The sequence below is a fragment of the Melanotaenia boesemani genome, chromosome 6 (assembly GCF_017639745.1).
Source record: "Melanotaenia boesemani isolate fMelBoe1 chromosome 6, fMelBoe1.pri, whole genome shotgun sequence".
In the NCBI taxonomy this organism is placed as follows: Eukaryota; Metazoa; Chordata; class Actinopteri; order Atheriniformes; family Melanotaeniidae; genus Melanotaenia; species Melanotaenia boesemani.
In genome coordinates, this window is record NC_055687.1 from 26,455,889 (window position 1) to 26,478,225 (window position 22,337).

The 22,337-nt window shown below is 37.6% G+C and overlaps 1 protein-coding gene across 6 annotated transcripts in view; it reads right to left on the minus strand.

Annotated features, from left to right (window-relative positions):
* Window positions 1-2: 2 nt before the first annotated feature.
* The window catches only part of LOC121641929 (RNA-binding motif, single-stranded-interacting protein 3-like), a 175,867-nt gene continuing 153,532 nt past the window's right edge, over window positions 3-22,337 (minus strand). For 4 of the 6 annotated variants that reach the window (XM_041988322.1, XM_041988321.1, XM_041988319.1 and 1 more), the window contains 7 exons: window positions 19,983-20,026; window positions 11,898-11,994; window positions 9,658-9,708; window positions 3,924-4,040; window positions 3,445-3,531; window positions 3,080-3,204; window positions 3-1,946 (listed from right to left, as the gene is read on the minus strand). In XM_041988322.1, the coding sequence (XP_041844256.1) occupies window positions 1,943-1,946; window positions 3,080-3,204; window positions 3,445-3,531; window positions 3,924-4,040; window positions 9,658-9,708; window positions 11,898-11,994; window positions 19,983-20,026 (525 nt within the window). In that variant the 3' untranslated portion in view covers window positions 3-1,942. Of the gene's footprint in view, window positions 1,947-3,075; window positions 3,205-3,444; window positions 3,532-3,923; window positions 4,041-9,657; window positions 9,709-11,897; window positions 11,995-19,982; window positions 20,027-22,337 lie in introns of those variants that run through there. The other 2 variants (XM_041988323.1, XM_041988320.1) reach the window with 2 other exon arrangements.

Below are 22,337 nucleotides of genomic sequence, written 5' to 3' on the forward strand. Positions count from 1 at the left end.
CCGTGGCCTTAGAGCCAGTGTGAGCCAAAGTCCACATATTGCTCACTTTTTTTTTTTTCTTTAGTTTTTTTTTGCTTTTGTTCCCATCTGAAGTTGCAACCCAAGTCTTCACTCTAGCTTCAAATGGTTCATTACTGTCATTCTTGAGGCGCAACTCTTTCATAGACACCTAATACAAGACAGCCCCAGTCCCCAATACTGAAAACTATTTAGCAGCTCCAACATTATTAAATCTAAAATAAAATAAAATAAAATTTTTTTCGTCTTTTTGGGAATATAAATAGGCAAAAATGATTTCGTTAAACAAAAACACCCTTTACTCCTTCAGAGATCTTTTGCACTCAGTATTTTCATGGGCTGACATTTGGCAGGTCGGTGGCATGAAACTATTTCTTTTGAGTATAAACATAAAATTATAGTAATCTAATTTGAGATATTTTTGGGAAGCATTACATCTGAAAAGTCAGGCTGAGGCAAATATGGATAGAAGTAAGTTTAAGAAGCACTTACCAACACTCCACACGTGAGTGGATCTCTTCTTAGATGTTACACATCAAAGCATCGTAACATTTGATTGCATGAAAAACAAATGGTCTCTTCTAGGTGAGACAGTTGTGTTAAAGACCTACTGCACGTTTTCATTCATCAATAGATTTATCTAACATTTCAACAGCATGACAAGTAGGAAAACATTTTAGTTTCAAAGGTGAAAAAAAAGAAAAATGCAACGCAAGGAAGAGCTCTTCACTTCATAGTTTCTTCATCTTTGGTATAAAATATGCCACCTGCAGGCTTCGTTTGTCCAACAGTTAAGATTCAAGAAACTGTCAACAGTTTTACTAAAACTATTGCTTTTTGCACATTTAAAAAAAAAATCCTAGCTTTTTTTTTTATTTTATTTTTGACAAAGTCAGAAATTCTCCCTTTTCTTCTTTATTTATGCAGTGAAACAAGCAAAGCACGCAAAGTAAAAATCTTTTGGAAAAACTGCAATCAAAAACCAAAAACAAAACAAAAATGATGTATAAAATGTGGTGGAGACACACAGCTTTTAACCCACAAATAAATCAAACTGCATTTTCCAGGAAGCAGTGGCTTGATCCTTCCCCACAAGTCACATTAAAGATTTTTTCATCTAATCAACCGACACCACCTGCACTGCACCACATAATTCAAAATCATCTTCTTACAAATACATACTATGTGTTGAAATCCTGTACAGATAGCTTTGTAGATTTCATCTCTGAGGCCCTCAGAAAACCCAAGAACATCTTAAATCATTCAACCATATAGTCTTCTTTTTTTGTCTAAAGAACCCAACACTTTGGAACTTTTTTTCCCCAAAGTTTGAGAAAATTAAGGCCATAAAGATTTACGAAAACACTGATATTCTAGAAAACTACTCAAATAAAAAGAATGAAAATAATGTAGCTTGATATCAAAGGAAGACAGCCCAATATCTCCTAGACTTAGCTTCCTTCTTCTTTTCTCTTTTTTAATAAAAAAAGTCTGAAAATCTACCTGCACATTCAAATGTCCTTTTTTTTTCTGTACAGTTGGTTGAGTTTTGATTTCAGTCTCATCCTTTGTGTTTCCTTTGGAGGCAAAATCCAGTCTCAAGGTGAAAAATGATCAAATCATGGTTGAGGACTGCAATTGATTTCATCCACCTCTAGTTCAGCAAACTATTTTTTTTTATTTGTCTTTTTCTGGGTCCAACCAGGAATGAAGGATAATTGATTTTTTTCCTCATTTAGTCTTTTATTTGTGGCCTGTGCACAGTGGAAGCATTCTCCTCTCTGTGTTGTCCATTTCACTTCTGTAGTTTCTTTTTTTTTTTTTTTTTTTTTGTCGTCCTCTAATTTCGATCCTCACTGTGTCCCCAGCGCTTCATCGTGCAGTCCTTCTAAAGGCAATGCAGCAATGAGTCCTGCCAATCTCGTTATCTGAAGGAGACAGAAAAGTCAGTGAAAACAAAAAGGAATGACCACATTCAGAAACTGCACAGAAACCGTGCAGCGTGTGAGCTTCTAAAGCAGGCAAAGTAAATTCACTGTGCACCCACAATGCGTAAAGGAAACCATCAGAAGGCCATCTAGGACATAGAAAAACAAGATAAAAACCAAAAAACAAGAAAAGTAAGAAGGGAAAGTATGATTATTATAACCAAACATCCGTGATTTCTTGCACCTTAAACCATTTGACATGGTTTAAAATATGCAATTATTACCAGAAATATTTAGAATGGCCCAGTTTTTTTTTATTTTGGTTTTCTTGCACCGCAATAGACTTAAAGCAAGTAAAGATTTTAACTTCTATTTTTTTTTCTTTTCATCATTTGAGATAGCTTGCTAGCCTTAACTGCATCCTGCTTCAGTCGGTGTGCCTGCAGTTTTATCTTTCAAAGGAGAAAGGCAGCTAGTTTCAGATCAGGTCATTTACTTAAGTATAGCAAACTCATCCATTTCTATCATGTGAGACTAAGCTGACTCTACTTTTGTACTTTTGAACACGTATCACTTATTGATAAGTCTTAAATTAGATAAGCAGATTAGCTGCTACGAAAATCCAAGCCTAAAAAGATTTGGAGAAGGTCATCCATCTATTCATTATGTCCCTGTGTAACTACCTTTATCATAGCTTGGATCAGTTGGCTCTTCATCTCCTGCAGTTTCAAGATTCATGCGTTGTCTTTAGATTTTTTTTTATTGACACTCTAATGATTCATTCAAGCTTGGTTTTTGTTAAACAACGTCACAGTGTAATATCTCATAAGTTGTTGTTTAACTCAGGTAGGTATTTACTTCATTTTAAGATAGTAAGGAACAGGTAAATTTTTATTACTACAGAAAGATCTGCAAAACTGAATTTATTTGTAATAGTTGGATTATTTGGATACAGTCTAACTATTTAGATTTGGATACCCTCAAATTAAAGACTCTGTACTTACTACAATAGTCATAACAAAACAGCTTAAACTACAGAAATAGTTGTCAGTGTTTAAATATATGTGGACCTACACTAGAATGTTAAAAAAAGATAAGAAAAAGAAAACATACTTTTTCTTTATGATACTCACTTAGTCTGCTGGTAGGAGTAGGCTGTAGCATGATCTCCTGTACTCTCCACTGGTAAAGGCTGCTGCCCGCTGGCATCCTGTGAGGAGGGGGCAGTTGTCTGTGGAGATGGATCTGTCACCACACCCTGACCACAAACACAGTGGAAGAAAGAAAGTCTGCTGTGAAATTTTATATTCAAAGGGTAAACTGGCTAAATTCAACCTTGAAAACTGAGATAAAGTGAAGTATTGATACTGTTACTCCACACTGAGCTAAAATACAGTTTACAAAGGCCAAAAACTAACATTATATTGTTAACTGCTTTGGGGAGACTCAATTTAATTCATGCTGTTAATTTTAGTCACCAAACAACTTTTGTCCTTACATCCACTGTGATGGCAGAGGCAGGCACTGCAGTGTACTGGGGAATGTAGGTTCCTTGCATAGGAGCAGCCGCTGCAGCAGACATGTACTGCAGAGACAATGAGCAAAGACAAGGATATAATCCTGGCACAAGCAATATGTCCTTGAAAGTCTTTGGATGAAAAATACTTCCTACTAGAAGTGCAACGTCACCACTTCATCAGCCACCTTGGTTTTTAAATTTTGAAAAACAAATGTGAAACGTTCAACTGGACATCACTTGTCTGCCTGTGGAATCTACAAAGTGTTTTAAAACATGAAGACTGTGTTTGACACTTTACATTGTTTGGCAAAATGAAGGCCATTTTCTCACCCTACTATGTGGACACAAGCTTTTGGAATGTCACAGAAATTTCTTTTGGGTAACTTAATCAAATACAGTACAAGGAAAAAGATGAACATATATTCAGGCAGCTGGAAGATTATTAAGGAGAGACTTACGGCGCCTGTGGGGCCCAGAGAGAGGTGGTTCATCTGCTGGGTGAGAGGAGCCATTACACTGGAGGGGTGAAGAGACAAACTGGGCTCAATGGATGCGGCTGGGGTGATCACAGCACCCTAAAACAGGAGCGGAGAAAACACAACCAGTCACATTCCTTCTATTAAAGCAGTTTTGTAACAACAACAAACATCAGTTGAATAAAAAGAAGAAAGAAAAAATGGCTAATAATATCAAAATGTTAAAGAAGATGCTAACTATCATGGGAGGTATGATATAACCTGTACATACTCACCCTGTCAGACCATATACTGTACATATTATTACTTATTGTATGAGTGTGTGATTTTTTTTTTTATTTCACCTGTGTGCTTCCACTTACTGCATCTTTACTGCTGCAACAAAGCAATATCCTCAATGAGGGACTAATAAAGGTTTCTTATTCTATTTCTAAACATAGGAGGGAAGACTGAAGTGGAAGAAATTTTGCAAGTAAACCCTGAGCTGAAGGTAAAGGGAACAAGAGGAATCCAAACAGGGCTGTGGTTGACATTTGGAGAATAAAATTTTGCTTTTTTGCTGAGATTTGAAATGAGAAAACTGGTTTCAGCTGCATGTTTTAAATATGAAAAACAACAGCAATGGGTAGTTTAACCTAGCTTAATAAAAAGACTTTCAACAAACAAAAAGAAAATCCAACTAGCTTTTGTTTTTAGAGGTAACAAACTTAAACACAAACTCAATAATATCTAATGAGTTTATGAAAATGTGGAATATTTTTGTCTTTTTTTCCAACTTGTGGTTTTTTTTTAGCTAGTTTCTTTGCTAAACTAACAAGGCTAATCCAGCTTCTAGGTAAATATGACAACTACAAACAGTTTAACTTTTGGACTTGGAAATGAAAGCTGGCTCACCTGGCAGGGTTGAAACAATGCTTGTGAACAGAGCAGCAATGTTTTTCCAGTAAAACTATGTGAAGGGCTTTGATGCTTTGAGCTGTACTTCAACAGCTCTGTGAACATTTAATAGGAGAATCCTTACAGTGTGTGTTGACATGCCTGACAAAATCCCCGCAGAGGTTCATTTGTGATAGCTGTTTAACTACACTTCCCATGAGCACAGACAGCATCAGTGGAAATGTGCCAACACTGCTCCACGGAGCAGTCAACGCCTCCTCTGATGCATGTTGAGGCTTGGTTTTAGAAGTAAATGTTTCAAAGTTTGGCATTCGCACAGTCACAGCACTATGGCGTGACAGCTGCTCTAACAAACCACACAAATACACACCTCTGACAGTTTTGACTGGACTACCTTTATAAAAGCATTTACAGTTTTTCAGTATAGCCCAAGGGTGAGGATCTGTTAGTAAGGATCCTTATGTCTGTCAACTTTACATGCAGACACACAGACAATACAAAGACTGTTAGAGCTGCTAACAATGGTGCAATGCAATACACAGCAACATGGCTACTGAAAATGCTCTGCAGTCCCTGTCCTTAGCTTCTCAAAGAAACGACACATACAAACACACACACAAAAGAAAACTAACAGATCCATCAACAGATGTACCCACAAAACCCTTCAAAGCTTTGGCTCAGTCAGGTAAATTTACCAGCCGGAGAAAAGCTGAAATCTGAGCTTTTCGTCCATCTTTACAACGCATTTTCTCTTTTAATAACTTCTCATCCTCTCTTTCTTCATTCAGTGTCACAGCAGGTGTCCACACAGGCAGAAGGCAGCAGAAAGAAAAAGGAAGCCTATAATGACTAACCACCTGCTATGATTTAAAGCTCTACATGTGTTTAACTGGATATCTGCATGTGTCTGAATGTGGATATTATGCATTAGCTAGAGTTTGATGAGTGTAATTATACATGGTAAGGCATGTGTATTTCTTAATGTTTCACTTGCATCAGATGTTGTTCCTGAAGGAAAAAAAAAAAAAATAAATAAAAAATCTGTTTAACTAATTTCACTCATTTGCCCCTCTTGCACACCACCCTGTCTTTCTTAGTAATTTTTCTTTTAAAGAACTGAAGCAGAGTGACTTGCCCTATTCAAAGGTTATCTGCTTAATGCTGCAGGCACTGTGCAGCATCAAATAAGCAGTGTTAGGCACAATAATATCTATTTATTGAGAAAACCACTAGCTGCAGCTTTTCTGCAGATTTCCCTGCGTGTGAACATGCAAACGACCTGCATTATGTGTCCCCTCTCAAATGGTTTTCATTGAAGTGCAGATGTTTGCATTATTCTTTTCAAATGTCCTTTTCTACATTGAAAACACATCTTCTCTGTCTGTCTTTTCAACACACTAAAGCACAGGGGATTTTTGCAGACCTATATAAAGCAAAAAATTGCCTGGCTGCAGTGTGTACATGCACCTGCAGGCATCCATGGCTGACGGCTCTGTCCACACATGAGCTCAGAAAACAGAGAGACAAAGACATTATTGTGCATCATTTGAAGGCTTAGGTATGAACTGAACTGCGCTTTCTTTGACATATTCATCATACACACCCTTTTGTCCACTTAAAAGGTTTAACATGGCAATTCAACTCAGGAAGAGCTGAAATCCTAATTCTTTGGATGTCTTATTACAGCCCTTCAATAAGCTGTCTTTTTTGTCTTTCTTTCTATGCATGGTTAGGGTAATACATTCATTTCCTGTAAGGGGATTTGTGAGTAATTATGCACAAAGACATCCTCTTACTAATTAAGATGTAAAGACAGGCAGTTCAAGTAATCTGGGCATTCAACCAAGGCTCAGAAACACATCATCCTTAAGGCTCTCTTTAAGTGTATGTAGGTGTGTGTAATGTCTGTGTCTCTAACTTAATCTTAGAGAGTGTGTCTTTAAGCTTATATCTAAGCCATTAAAAATGGACAATACTCTTTTTTCTTTTTGCCATTGATACATTCTACAAGCTTCCAGTTTTGGGCCCACAAGTGTGTAAAAATCTTATAAAAACTAAATGAGGGAGTGTTTATCAGGTGTCAAAGATGATCACAAGTGTGTCAACCTAAATGTGTCAAGAAGCACACATCATCAATCAAAGTTAGTGATTATTAACTGCAGCGCAGCAGTGAGGAAGCCTCAGCTGCCATAGGAACTGAATTAAGCTGCTGTGTTTTTCTCAGTCTCCCTCCCCGATGCAGCTTTAATTTGCCAAGCTCCTCTGTATCCAGGAAATACAATGACTAGCCTTCGCCTTTGTTGTCTAACAGAGATTTTGACTATGCATAGACAAGGCTGGGGAGCAAACCACACAGCCCAGGCATGCTTTTGCAGCAGTTGTTTCCTTCTCTTTGTTCTCGATTTATTCTTTGTAATCCCTTCTTTCCTCTGCTGTCCCTGCGCCTGATTCTCTCCTCCGTCCTCCCTCTGTCAAATCCACAGAATTTTTTATTTGTTTGTTTTCTCTTCCTATCTTTCCCTGTCTTCTCTCGAGTCTTAGGCTGTCATATCAAGCTGCTTGCCAAATAATTAGATGGGACATTTATTTGAAAACACATTTACAGATGGGTATTATCCATTCTCATGGACTTAATTTTAATCAGACATGACAACTGAATGTGTTTAGGATTTGCCAGATAGACACAAAGAGGAAGGCAGATAGGAAGAGAGGACAGAAGTCAACATGTTTGACTACTGTGTAAAACAGTATTAGTCAGACTTCCTCTGTATATAACTGATACACCAGATCTGTGCTGCTTCTCTCGTCAACAACAGCTACAGCTGACAGTTTCAGTAAAGTCTAACTGACGTACTCAGGTATAAACTGTCAATAACAGGAAAACAACAAAAAATATGATAAAAGAAATATCTCCACGATAGCATGACAAGCCTGTCAAACTGTAAATTTCTTCATTGCAAAAACACTGAGGAGGACAGTGTAATTATGGGATATCACAGAAGTCCAGATACATTTTGAAACTGCCTTTAGCCAGTCGCTTTGGACACGATCACTTGTCTTACACTTATCTTTAACTCTTTTACTTCTTTACTAACAGAATGGGACTCTTTCGGAGCTGATGTGTACTTAAAGTCTTTGGGTGTTAAACTCAAGCATGACCAATAGAAGTGTGAACTAGTGGTGATTATGTCATCGCTTGGGGAGTCATTCAACCTAGTTAGTTCACTGGTTCAGTTCCACCAGAGACTCTCTCTGAACTTGTTAATAATTTCCCTCTTGTCTGTTTAGTCTTTTAATGTTTTTTTTCCAGCTGATTCTGCCAGAGTTTGCATGTTTCTCCAAGTCCAAAATCATGCGTGCTAGGCTAATTGGTGTTTCTAAATTCTTCCTAGAAGTGAATGTGAGTATGAGTGGTTGTTTGTCTGCTTGTGTTGGCCCTGTGATGGACTGGTGACCTGTCCAGGGTGTACCTTGCCTCTCATCAGAAAGCAGCTGGGATAAGCACCAGCTCTCACAACCCTGCATTAAAATAAGCAGGTATAGACAATGGATGTACAATGGATTCTATCAGTTTCTACTCACTCATTTAAGCAAGACAATACTGTGACATACTCCTTTTTCTAATTAAATGTCCTTTGATTTCTAATTCTGTCCTTTGATTGAATGAAAGCACAGACATTTTATAAGGTGTGTTGATGTAGTAACATAATGCCAGGCTTTGCACTGTGCTCAGAGTAAAGCCTGTGTGGGCTCAATCGCTTGTAACTCAGCTTATCACAACAGTTATGTTGTTAAACACCATGAGAACAGAAGAAAGAACTGGTAGGTGAGTGTAGGTGTACAGTCTTTATTGACTGTACACCTACTCTTAAAGTCAATATATGTGACTGTACATGTGAATATACAGAAAGTGCGGGTGTGTTTGGACACATCTTTTTGTTTCATAGTAATAAACAAATGTTTGTGTGAGAAGAAAGTATGAGTTTTGTGTGTCTGTGTAATTTTGTATAAACAGTTAGAGCTAAAAAAAAAAAAAGTACAACTTCTTTAAACTAACACACAAGTGATTAGTGAGGCTCTCCAGCCAAGCATAAACCTTTGTACTTTGCATTAGAGTTTCTTATAAATGCAGTATATAGTCTAGGGCATTGATATTTTCAGCTATAAATTCACTTAAAAAACAGAGTATGTATTAAAACTGCATTTTTTTTGTATGTACAGTACCAGTCAAAGGTTTTGACACATGGGTATATGTCCAAATTTTTGACTGGTAGTGTACATGCAGTTTCATTTCAGTCCAGCAGAGAGCAATCTTCTCTAATAGATTTCAGTCTGAGCCATGTCAGCTGCTTTAAAGAAGTGATTTAGACTCTGAGTCAGCAGTGAACGAGCTACAGATTTGTCAGTGACTTTTTGTCATTAGTAGTAATTTCATTCCTGAATCACTGGAGAATAATTTGAGGAAAATTTAAACAACAGCTTAATAAAGTTGTTACAGAAAGCATTAAAGACCAATTTAGTCTATGCAAAATTAAACATTTGATTCTTTTCTTTTATGCAATAAGTTCTGCTTTTGGAGTTAAAATCAGCCATGAAGCTGCTGAAAGAAGAAGAAGAAGAAAAAAAACACATTTTCTTTTATAAGTTTTGAAATCATTAGGCTAATGAGTACATGAGACTGAGATGGGTACATGCTTGTGCTCAGGAAAGATATTTTAAAAACATCAGTGTAAGGGACTGAAGGATTAGAAAATGACTCCACTGGGACATGCAAAGACATGACGCAAAAGACGAAAGAAAGGCGTCTTCAAAGACTTACTGTAGGTTGCATAACATACTGTTGATGAGGCATCCAAGAGGTACTCTGGACCTATGTAGAAATAAGAGAAGAGAAGAGAAGAGAAGAGAAGAGAAGAGAAGAGAAGAGAAGAGAAGAGAAGCCGGAGGAGATGACGACAATGAGATCAGATATGATGAAGGAAATAGAAAGAGGAAGGATGGAGAGTAGGACAAAATGAAGGACACAAAAAATAAAGTAATTAATAAAGGAGAGGATAAGCATGAGTAGAAGGATACAGTAGGGAGGTCAGGAAGAGATGAGGCGAAAAGATCAAAAAGAAGATTGTTATAAGCGGGTACAAAATTGAGGAAGAGAAAACACAAAGAGGCACAATTGCAATAAAGAATGACAGGAAGAGAGTGAAAATGAGAAAACCAAAGAAGAGAAGAAAGAAAATGAATAATTAGCTCAAGTCTTTACTAGCTCTTTTCAGAGCCTCAGTCCCTGCGGCAGTGTGTCTTAAAGTACATCGAAGCAGCAATGGAGGGTCCACTATACCACACGTTATGTTGTAATTATGAGAGGTTACAAAGAGCACAGAGAGCAAAACAGTGGAACAGTTACCGCTTCACAGTGAGGGTTACATCATCAAAGCTTGTCTTGGCCACATATCGCTACTTTCATCTTGTCCCACATCCCAAAACCCACCCCCAATGTAGGAAACAAGTCCCCGAAGGACACTTTGCAACATGTAGGATATCATACAGTGTGTATAGATATATAACATATTCAGGTGTATATGTGTAGGCTTGCTTACCTACCTACAGTGTTTCTATCTATGGAGACTTAAACTGATGCAAGGTAGTAGATTTCTGCTTGTGTTTTCTTCAAAAAGCAGGATATGACTGTGAATTTTGCACTGCTGAAGGTGTGTCTTTGCATTTGTGTCTCTCATTTACAGGACCCTCTCGTGTTATTCAGAGTCGGTGGGAAAAGTTTGGGGTCTGTTTTAAAATCTGTGTTTGTCAAACTAAGGATCAAGAACTGACTTAAGCTTTCAAAGAGCCACAGCTCCACATCCATCCAGTGTTAACATGACTTTGTTTGGTTTCTGTGTATGGAGGAAAGAGACACATGGGTAGAGAGCGATTAAAGGAGCATTTGTGCCTATGAATGAAAGATCAATGGAGGAGTGTGGCAGCGCAAGCCTGTGTTATCACTGCTTAACAAAAAACAAAACAGTAATGAATGGAAGGAGTCAATAACCAAACTTCTGTGTTTAAGGCTTTGTTGGTGGAAGAGTTACCTCTGTCTGCTTGTTCAATGTCTCCTGGGAATACTTTAAGGCAATAGCAAAAATAATTTATTTCAACTCAATTTCGATGTGCAGGCAATTTAAAAGTGTCATTCAATATTTCAAAAGTCCTGATCCCATGTAAGATTATTGCTGGTTCAGTCACTCAGTGTAATTTAGCTTTCACTTCTTCTAGTTTTCTGTTTTACTGCATTAATGAACTCTTTATTACCTGCATTTGTATGGATACAAGCATACCAGTTTTAGAGCTTAGAATTCAGGTGAAACACAGAGAAATCTGGTCATTTTTGTAGTTATGTACACATGGTAAATTCTAGTTTAGTGATTTCTAAACGTGGGCATCTGCAATGTTAATAAACAAAAATTGGTCCTTGTCATGTGACCACCGGTGGCTGAAGTGTCCCTGGCCGTTTTGATACCAACCGCCACCGGTAGTTCTGCTCTTATTGTGGAATTTGTGTGGACTCTGGCATGACAACATGCATTTGAAAGCGCAAAATCTCTGCTGGTGCATGATCAGGTTCTCGCTGCACCAGATCTGACCTTTAGCTGCACTGTTCTATTGGACTTTAGCTGTTGACCTGACTTGCTATACCATACATGTTGGAAAACCTTTGATAACCCATTCAGTTCTGGACTTGTATGGGTCAGCATTTCTCTAGTCTAAATGACAAAGAATAACTCTTTCATTAGAAAAAACTCATTTTGGTGAATCATATAGTGTAGAATCACAGCCACTAACATACAGCAGTGGGAGTTTGGACCTCTGTAAAGTTGTGTGCAGACACCAAGGCTAAGCTAGCTGCTACACTTGTTAAACAACAATGTCTTATTTGCAGTCGTTTAACCATCAGCTGACACAGCTGGGCTGAGTAACAGTGTAATGAGTAATTGATTACTGTTTTCCTTGACATGTCCTTAAGGCTTAGTCAAATCCATCATGCTCCTGAGAGAATCCACCCACCTGATATGTGGAGACAGGAGAGGCAGCGATGAAGGGTGTGATTGATGTCTGAGCAATCATCCGATTGGTGGAGATGCTGTACGGCGAAGAGTAGAACCTATAATGCAAACACAAAAGCATTTTGATCATCTATATGAAACAAGCTTAGGAAAGTGAGGCACATCTGAACAAAGAGTGTGCTAAAAGAGGATTTTGTATGGAAAAACTTTATTGTCGGTGTCATACCACAGTTTTTGCTCTCCATATGTTGCCACATGCAAAGGTGAAAATAAGCTCCTGTTTGTTTCTGACTGCACAGAGCACTTCTAGTCAACGTGGACAAAACAGATCACATATCATCAAAGCTGTCATGGAAACAATGAATATTGCAGCTTCACTCTGTGCTAAACCATCAAAGATGTCTTCAGATGGAACTTGACACTGCATTTGCGTTTGCATCATTTTACAAAGAACTCTGCTTTGATGCTATGCATGATAATGAATTATCACCTTAATGTGTGAGTGGGTGAAATATTTCAATTCTGCCCTTTACATTCCCACCTACGCATATAGAGAAGGCTGCATTTGTGACATCTGCATTTCATACTATTTACTTCTCTGCCTAAACCTCTGTTTGCCCTTGTGATTTTGCTCCATCTCTTTTTTTTTTTCCTTTTCACCCCCTCAACCCTGCAGCGGTAGAATGCTGTGGCTCGCAGAGCTTTATTTATCATTGTGTACCTAGAGAGGACATGTTTCATCCGCCAGGCCGTGTTGCTGTGCCCGATCGATCCCAAAGTGTCTGTTTACTGAATAATGGAGCAAGGGAGGGAAGGCAAAGAGAGGAAAGGGGGGGCAGAGGGAGAAAGAGAAGCCCTTCTCTATCTCTAACACAGCCATGATTGTATAAAGAGCTACTTGCTACAAATCAAGTCTTTCGTAATTAGGGGAGAGATTAACTTACTTTTAATTTTCTTTTAGAAAAAAAAAGTTATCAAAATAATACTGACATGTATAATTTGTTTCTTGTTTTAATTCTTTAAGATATGATTGAGATGCAATGCAATACGCAGTCTATGGAGATAATAGCTGGGTTCTGCAATCTCCAGCAACAAGAGGACACATCTCAATTCAAGGGTAAAATGGCTCTCTGAGGAATCAGTGTTGTGTTATTTCACTGTTTCACATATTTGTCCAGTCAGAACCAGCCTTGCACCTCAGCTGCAAAACCTCAGATTTAGTCAAAGTATTGCAGGCCGGGCTGTCTGATTTCCAGCTGCCTGGAATAAGTTTGACTGTCTCACTCAGACAGTTAAGTTTCCTTTTGGATTGTTTTGCTCTGATGGTTGTACTATGTGTTGTATTAATACAAAACCATAGAGTATGTTTTTAAGGTATTGCCAAGTATGACTGAATTTAATCATGTAGACTACAGATAAATCGAGAAATGTTTGGACATTGACACAACTTTTGTTTAGCACAGAACATATTCCTTTGACGTTATACCGAATATTTCCATTGAGCAAACTATGTGCATGGTCATAAAGCATAATGTTTGATGTGATGTTCATTTGTCCTCGGCATGATTTGAGCATCTATTGATGATCAGAATTAGTCTGATAAGCCAACTCATAGACGACCACTGACATCTGGAACTAGTTTGGAAAAGACATCCTGACTGATCAGAAACTGGATGTCCATTGGCTGCCAGATTTAGTTAAGAAAAGACCAATCCATAATCTCAATGACCAGAGATGACCAAGAGAAAATGAGAAGTTACACTGAAAGAAAGGAAACATGACAAGTGAGGCATCAAAACTTGTGCAATGGCTAAATAAATGGAGATAAGATGGATTTATTAACTTAGGCTGTCACACATTCCTTATTTCATGTGCCTTGCTCAATGTATATTTGTATTTTGTATCTCCCAAGGCCATCTTAGACGGTGACTTATTATTGCTTTATATCTGAAATAATTCTGGAGGTTTTGCTGTCGTGCTGCGTCTTTATTATTTCAGTCCTTTGGATTTCTTTTCACAGGAATAAAGTGTCTAAGTAACAAAAAGTCAACAAGCATGGGACCAGCATGCTGAGCTGCAGAGAGCAGCAAGTCTGAGGAAGAATGAAGAAAAAGCTTGTTCAGGAAAAGTACATCTATCAGAATTCAATAAGTTTTGAGAGTGGATAAAAAAATTGGAGACAGAAAAGAAATTTATGGAAAGCTAAAACAATGTTTCAGATGAGGAGGATGGATGCAGAAAGGGTAAAATGAAGGCTGACTTGGTGAAGGCAAGCGACCAAAAGCTTAACGGAAAGAGAACATTGACAAAGAAAGGTTGAAGAACTTGAAAAGGAAAGAGGAGAAGTTTGAACAGGGAAACAATTTGGAAGAGGAAAAGAAGATCAGGGAAGATGAAAAGAAAAAAAGACAAAAAAAAAAACAAAAAAAAAAAACAAAGAGACAACAAGGACAGGTGTGGCTAAAATTCCTAAAAGGACTAAAATGGGGGAACAAATCAAGAAAGTAAAAGTAAGAAAAACAGAATTTCAGAGAAGAAAGATAATACTGCTTAAAGGAGAAAAGATCTGTAGCAGGAAAATCTGCAGCTGGAGGAGAACACTAGCCTAGAAAGAATGTTCAGTAGCAAATGAGAAACCTGTCACAAAGCCAGCACTGCTTATTATACATCACTGATATAGGTCAACATGAACAACTAAGTGTCATAGCTCGTTCGAGATATTCCTTTAACTCTCAGCTATGATGACTTTATGAGTGTCTTCACAAATAAAAATAGTTTTTATTTGAAAAAAAAAAAAAAAAGACATCCACAACATCCTTCCCCCTACTGATGATATCTCAAGTGCATCATCCCTATAAACATTTGCAGAACCTGATTTTCGTTTGGATCGTTTCTCTCCTGTTGAGTTCTCTGAGCTAACCAAAAAAAATCTACCGCATCTAAACCATCAGCCTGCATTTACTTTGCAATTAATTCTATGAATTGTCTCATATGAACAGTTATTATAAAATGGAATAATCTGTATTGTTTAATGGATTTTTTAAAAATTGGATTATAATTGGACTACAATGAATTGGACTGTATCTTTGAAAATGTCTTGAGACGACTTTGTTGTGAATTGACACCGGAACTGAATTAAATATTGTATGAGAGACTTGGAATTCAAAGAGGGTGTAATTTGATTTTCACATGACTCTATAAAGACAATTCCATTAGCCCCAAGGGAAAAAAAAATTATACATACACACACACACACACACACACACATATATATACACATGGATACACACATTATATACACACACACACACATACATACATACATATATATAGACACACACATACAGTGAGGAAAATAAGTATTAAACCTGAGAAAATCAATGTTAATATTTGGTACAGTACCCTTGTTTGCAATTACAGAGCTCAAACGTTTCCTGTAGTTTTTCCACCAGGGTTGCACACACTGCAGGAGGGATTTTGGCCCACTCCTCCACACAGATCTTCTTTAGATCAGTCAGGTTTCTGGGCTGTCGCTGAGAAACACTGAGTTTGAACTCCCTCCAAAGATTTTCTATTGGGGTTAGGTCATGAGACTGGCTAGGCCACTCTAAAACCTATGATATGCTTCATGTTGGAAGACCCAGCCACGACCCATCTTCAGTGCTCTAACTGAGGGAAGGAGTTTGTTCCCCAAAATCTCGCAATACATGGCCCCGGTCATCCTCTCCTTAATACAGTGCAGTCGCCCTGTCCCATGTGCAGAAAAACACCCCAAAGCATGATGCTACCACCCCCATGCTTCACAGTAGGAATGGTGTTCTTGGGATGGTACTTATCATTCTTCTTCCTCCAAACACAGTGAGTGGAATTAAGACCAAAAAGTTCTATTTTGGTCTCATCTGACCACATGACTTTCTCCCATGACTCCTCTGGATCATCCAAATGGTCATTGGCAAACTTAAGACGGGCCTTGACATGTGTTGGTTAAGCAGCGGAACCTTCCGTGCCATGCATGATTTGAAACCATGACGTCTTAGTGTTTTACCAACAGTAACCTTGGAAACGGTGGTCCCAGCTCTTTTCAGGTCATTGACCAGCTCCTCCCGTGTAGTTCTGGGCCGATTCCTCACCTTTCTTAGGATCATTGAGACCCCATGAGGAGAGATCTTGCATGGAGCCCCAGTCCGAGGGAGATTGACAGTCCTGTTTAGCTTCTTCCATTTTCTAATGATTGCTCCGACAGTGGATCTTTTTTCACCAAGCTGCTTAGCAATTGCCCCGTAATATATGTATATAAAATGCTATAAAGCAAAACCAGTTATTAAACAGGATTCTTGGAACTCAGACAAAACTGTACCAGTATGACAAAAAAATACAATTTATGATCCAAAGCAATGAACATCATAAGTAAAACACATGGAGGAAGTGTGATGGAATGGGCAAGCAGAGCTTTCAATGACCCTATTTCACTTATTGATTATGTGACCAAAGACAAAGGTAATTATCCTATTGTCTGCTCACACAACCAAATAGCAAAGTTGATTACACTTTACAGTAGAGGTGGAGAATCACCTATGACATGTTGAGGATGTAAATAAATGTCTTCCAAAGGTTAAGAAATTAAATATTCTACAGTAGCTGACTCGGTCACCTGGTCCCAACCTGACTTTTATTTGAAGAAGATAATATTAAATAAAAATGAAAGATGGCCCCTTTTTTAATCATGTATTTAGGTTTCAGAAATTCAATGTGTAAAATATTTATATATATATATATATATATATATATATATATATATATATATATATATATATATATATATATATATATATATATATATATATATATATACATACATACATACATACATACATACACATACATAAGTATGTATGTATGAATAAAGTAAGTATGAAAGTATGAATTTCTTACTATGGGTACTGTGAAAAGATTGAAGGTGGGGAAAAACACACATGGACCTAGAGTAAAACTTAAATGTGCTTGTACTGACTATAAAAAAACAAAACTAAAAAAAACAACCTTTACTGATAATGTAGTGGTATAGATCCATCTTTTTGGCAATGAAGTTAATATATGACTTACATTAGAGATACTGTATTACTGTCATTGATGAATACAAATAAGGGAAAGCAGCAGGGTGATTCAATACGGTTGTCTGATTGTGTTTATTGTATTTTTCATTAGACTGATGTGTATTGAGAGAGAGAAGTAGTAGGCAGAGGGCAGATCCAAGGTTATTGATGGAGGCTATTAGCCCTGAGCAGCAAACTGTCAATGGGGACTCCAGCACAGCCGTTTAAACAATGCACTAAACATGTAATTGCAAAGAGAACATTACTACAGGATTGAATTTAACCTCTGCTGTGATCTAGGTGCTCTGTCAGGACTTTGCCCTAAAAAATTGTTGAATGATTTAGTGCTGACCTTAGAGAAAAAAGCATGAGTTTGCAAAGGACAGCAGAGGTGTCTCAGTAAATTTTAGAAAAATGAAGAAAGAAGGACACAATCAATGCTTTATCTTAATAAAAGAAAGGACATGATTCAAGCCACAGCAGCTTGGCCAGTAAGAACATATGTTTGCAATAATATTATGGCATTAGACCCTACAAACCAGCTGTACTAAAGTTCAGAGAGACTAGCAAGTCTGTAATTGATTCGTACCCTTCTCCTCTCCTTGGGCTGACTTTAGTTTTGCCTTTGCACTCCTCTTGACCCCGTTCAGCCCTCCATTTTTATTCAAATCCCTACCCTCCTTGCTTTTTGCCTCTCTAATTAGCTACATTAGCATTTCACAGTCATTTAGCTCTCTGCCGGAAGGAGCTTGGATGACCTCGGAAGAGAGGTCGGAAAGGGCTTAAACACCACAAGCGCACAGATGCTAGTGTGTAAGCATACATTTATGCATGTGCAAACATACACACAAAAAAGACACCAGTGATGACCGAAACTAAGTGGCTGCTGAGAAACAGAACGCAAGAATGAGCAGAAGGCAGGGATAAATTTAAACAGTGAAAAAAATGTCAAAAAATAGTTGACGCCAAGCAAGGAAAAGAAGCCTGATTTTTATTTTAAGATGAAGAATGTAAAGGAAAGCAAAACAGAGATCCAACTGTGATAATTGGAGAAAGTAGGGATGAAAAAGGCTCGAGGACTGAACTGACTAGAGGAGGAAAAGAGGAACACAGTGCTGTAGGGAATCATCTCCTGGGATCGCATCACCAGAAGCATTCCTGACAGACAGGACCAATCTCCAATTTCCTCCTGAAACAGCCAGTCCCACTGCTCTCTGCATTAAGCTGGGGAGCACCACAGAGAGCCATGGCTGATGAAAGTCTTACAGTGGCACTGCAACATCACCCATCTTCTTTGTCTGTAATTAAAACCAACATGTCTGACAGCTTGTATGCATAGGTGCATAAATAAATGATCCATCTGCATCAGTTGGAGAAAGACAAAGTAAATGTGTATGAGTGTTAACAACTACTGTGTTCTTTGTCAGTTTGATTGCATTTTCAGTACAGTGAGTATGGCCTCATTTGGATTCAAGTGCTTCTGCAACAATTTACTACCCTGTTGATGGTTGGCTGATGAATGTTTTCAATGAAGGCTTATAATGAAGTATAACTTTGTGCCTGTTTATAGAATAGTACTGGTACCCCACCAAAGACTGGGCACCAAAAGACAAAACATGTACAAACTGAATTTCCAGAGAACTTTTGGATTTTTTAAAATGCAGAAAGAAATTTTCATTGATTTGAACTTTAGCAGACACAAGTACAAAGGAAATGATTTTTCAGCAACTTTCAAAAAAAGTCTTTCTATTTAGAAAGTCAAAACAAATCTAGCCATCAAAGCTATGAAAATACTTGAAAAAAGTGGTGAGTGTGACAAAGAGAAAAACATTTTCATTAAAAATAGAAAAAAGAAAATGCTCTGGTGGATTATTCACTGTGCAGAATAATTAGTGATATGTGAGGGTGTCACGACTGAGTATAAAAGAAACATGACAGTACTAATAGTTTAGGACTTTTTGTTTCAAATGCAGTTGAAGAATTCATTCAGTTAAAGTCAGTTAAAAAAACAAATTTGAAATCAGCCATTATTTAAAATCTGCCCCTGGTAGTGGATACTGTCATTGACCCGCCCCCACGGCTCACTGAGCCTGCCCTCTAAATTCACAGAGTGGGGGCCAACAAAAGCCAGATCCTCTCCCAGAGAGGGGTGTGAACGGGCACCACTCACGAACATTTAAAGGTTCAGACACTGAAACAGCCCGTTCTCATTAGAGCTCACTAGAACCACATTTCTAATGGCTGAAATTAAGGACCAAGGCTGAATTTGAGGTAATACACTTTGAAAGCAATGTTGTTGGACCACTGACACCCATATGAAATTGTTGAAAAAATGTATAATATGGGACTTTTAAATAAACAAATATAATCCTCTATTATTGTATATTTTTTACTAATGTATATAACAAATACATAACAAAACAATCAAGACAAAAGTTACATGAGAACAACACTAAGAAATAACATCAAATTACAGTGAGGAAATTAAATTAAAGCATTTCCCTATGGCCTAGTCTTTTTTTCCCCATCTTGTTTTAATTTAGCTGTTGTAGAGTCAAAGGGTCGCAAACCACCAAGCTGGGAAGCATCAGTTAAGAAGCCACAAGTGATTAGGGGTAAGTAAAAACAAACAAAAACCCTTGAAAAATACATATAAAATGATTTTTTTCTCTGGATTTCTTTTCACTAGACTGTTCGCTACTCATTCATTGATTCATATGTTGAGTTGCTGTTTTTGTGATCAATGCAAAAATGCATGAAGGATTAGGAAGTATAAAATCATACGGTGATGGCAGGAACTGCCTATTCACCAAGAATGGATACAGATTCTGAAAGACATGCCTTCAATCACCAAATGTTTAAGATAAAGAGAGGGCAATGTCTTTCTAATTTAACTGTATCTAATTCTAGCTTTGTTTATATTTTATAAACTTAGTTGATCAATGGTATTTAAATGAGTGCTAAAGAAATAACACATTAAATTCTCCACCTACCCATTCTGCATCGCTGTGGGATCATACGTTAGTGCCATACCACTCTGTTTAGAAGAAAGAAAGAGAGAAACAGACATTGAAATATAAGTAGCTGAAAATAATATTTAATTAATTTGTGTGTTTTTTTTAAAATTATTTTTATTGTTTTATTTTTACATGTTAATTAATAAAATCTAATTTAGTCATAGGTGGATTATAAAAACTATGGGCAACAACATGTAAAATGCCCCGCACTCATTTTATGGAGTACAAAGACACAAAACAACCACAAATAATTGAGACACAATTTGTACCCATTTATATTTCTGCAAATTTCTTTTTGCACTTTTTGAGTCTTTATTGTGATTTACACAACTCTTCTATTTACCTTGGTTCATAGACCTTTCTGATCATGCCCACTGTTTACAGTATTTCAGTATAGTACACCAGGGTCCCCTGGTAGAGTAAACCTTGTAGACCTTTGATTAATTCAGAATCACCAATAAACCTAACATGCATATTTTGAACTGTGGGGGGAGCTGAAATACTGAAATCCACACTGGCAGATGGCGAACATGCAAACTCCACACTGAGAATCAACTTCTTGCTGTGAAACCACTATGCAAGCTACCAGATCTCAAATTAATACCTGGTAATCTAAAAATAAATGTAGTAAAATTGTAATGTTTACATGCATTTGATTTAAATAGAAAGTAAACTGCAATAAGCATTTGAAGGGCAAGACAACCAAACTTAAACTTAATTTGTTGTATTCACAGTTATACAGTTGGTGAATACATGAAAGAGCAGAAACAAGACAAAGTGGAGAGAAATAAAGGATTTTAAAGTTTGTATATAGCAATCAATTATTCATTTAGATATCGCCAAAAGTCCAAAAACTACTTAACCAAATTAGATTAAAATGAGCCCAAACTTAATTTAACTGAATAAGTTCCTCAAAAAACTAACTAACTAAATAATAATAATAATTAATAATTAATAATCTATTTAATATGTATACTGTTTTCTGTTTGTGATTCATTACTATCTCAAATGTAAGATGGCTTGCTCATGAAACAGTAAGTGGACATAACATTGGAGGTTTTCAGTGTCAATATTCAGGACACGGAGTTAAATTATTATTACTCCAGTCAGTGTACATCAAATGGATAAGGTATGGCTACACAACTCCCTTCTCTTCCCTTCTCTTAGTATGCTCTGAGACAGACTCATCTCTGCTATTTAAATATGAGACTGTGTGTCATTTTTTTTTAAAAGTTTGATTAAGATCTTTAAGCATCTGACCACTTCTTGGCAATTTTGCAACAAACTTATAAAAACAACAGTGTCTTAGTGCTCTCATCTTTAATTTTCTCCACATCTCTCTCTTCCTCTCTGTGTTTTTACTCCTCACTTCCACAGTCTTCATTTATAAGTTGCTCCGTACTCCACACAGGGCGTTACTCTTCGAACTAGTGCATGGTTTGACAGGATGCCCTGATGCTGAACTCTACTGCATAGTTGGGCTTTTCCTCAAACACTCCTTCCAAAAAAGGGGGTGACTGACTGAAGAAGCAATACACCGTTAACAACATTAAATGTTAGGAATTAATGTAACCCTTGTGGATTCACTTATATTTCAGCTCTAAACAACTGACAGAAAGCACGAAAAACTACATTAACCATGCCTAAGAATTCTACATTTTAACATTCCTCAGCTGCTGTACAGCTGCAAGGGTACCCTATGTGTGGCTCTCTGCACAAATGCATGTGTGAGGGACTGTGTGTGTGATATGTGCTCATGTCAATTTCCCAAGGCCAGACTCATTTAGGAGTGAGGGACTCTGGGAGATTAGGATCGGCTGACTGAGTGTGAGGGCGCAGTGAAGCACCACAAACCAGCTCCACGGCCAGATGTCTCTATTAGTCAGCCTGGACTCTGAGACCTGGCTCGGACAAAATGTGTAAACCTCTGACAAGATGTTTCAGAGCCAAGTGAGGCTCGTCAGGACTTGGATCACTGACAAATGTGTGGGGAATCTCAGTGAAATCACCGATCATTTATTTCACATTAAAAACCATAGCAAATGTTGACAACAGGACATTGACTAAGAAGAGCTAACACCAAGAGATCTGCTGTAAAGTGAAGGAAGTCCTGGAATGAAGCGTCACTGTTTTCTCTCATAAATAAAAACTAAAGCTGCAATCTGTGCCTGCTTCAGGCAGACACCCACGAAGGTCAAACACAAACACGGCACGTCTTGTTGTTGTTGTGGTGGCTCTTGTTGCAGCACAGTCACAGTCTGGTGCCATTTCATTCGCCACCCTGCTCTTTCCCAACCTCCATGTAATGTGAGCATTAGGAAAACTGCTCTC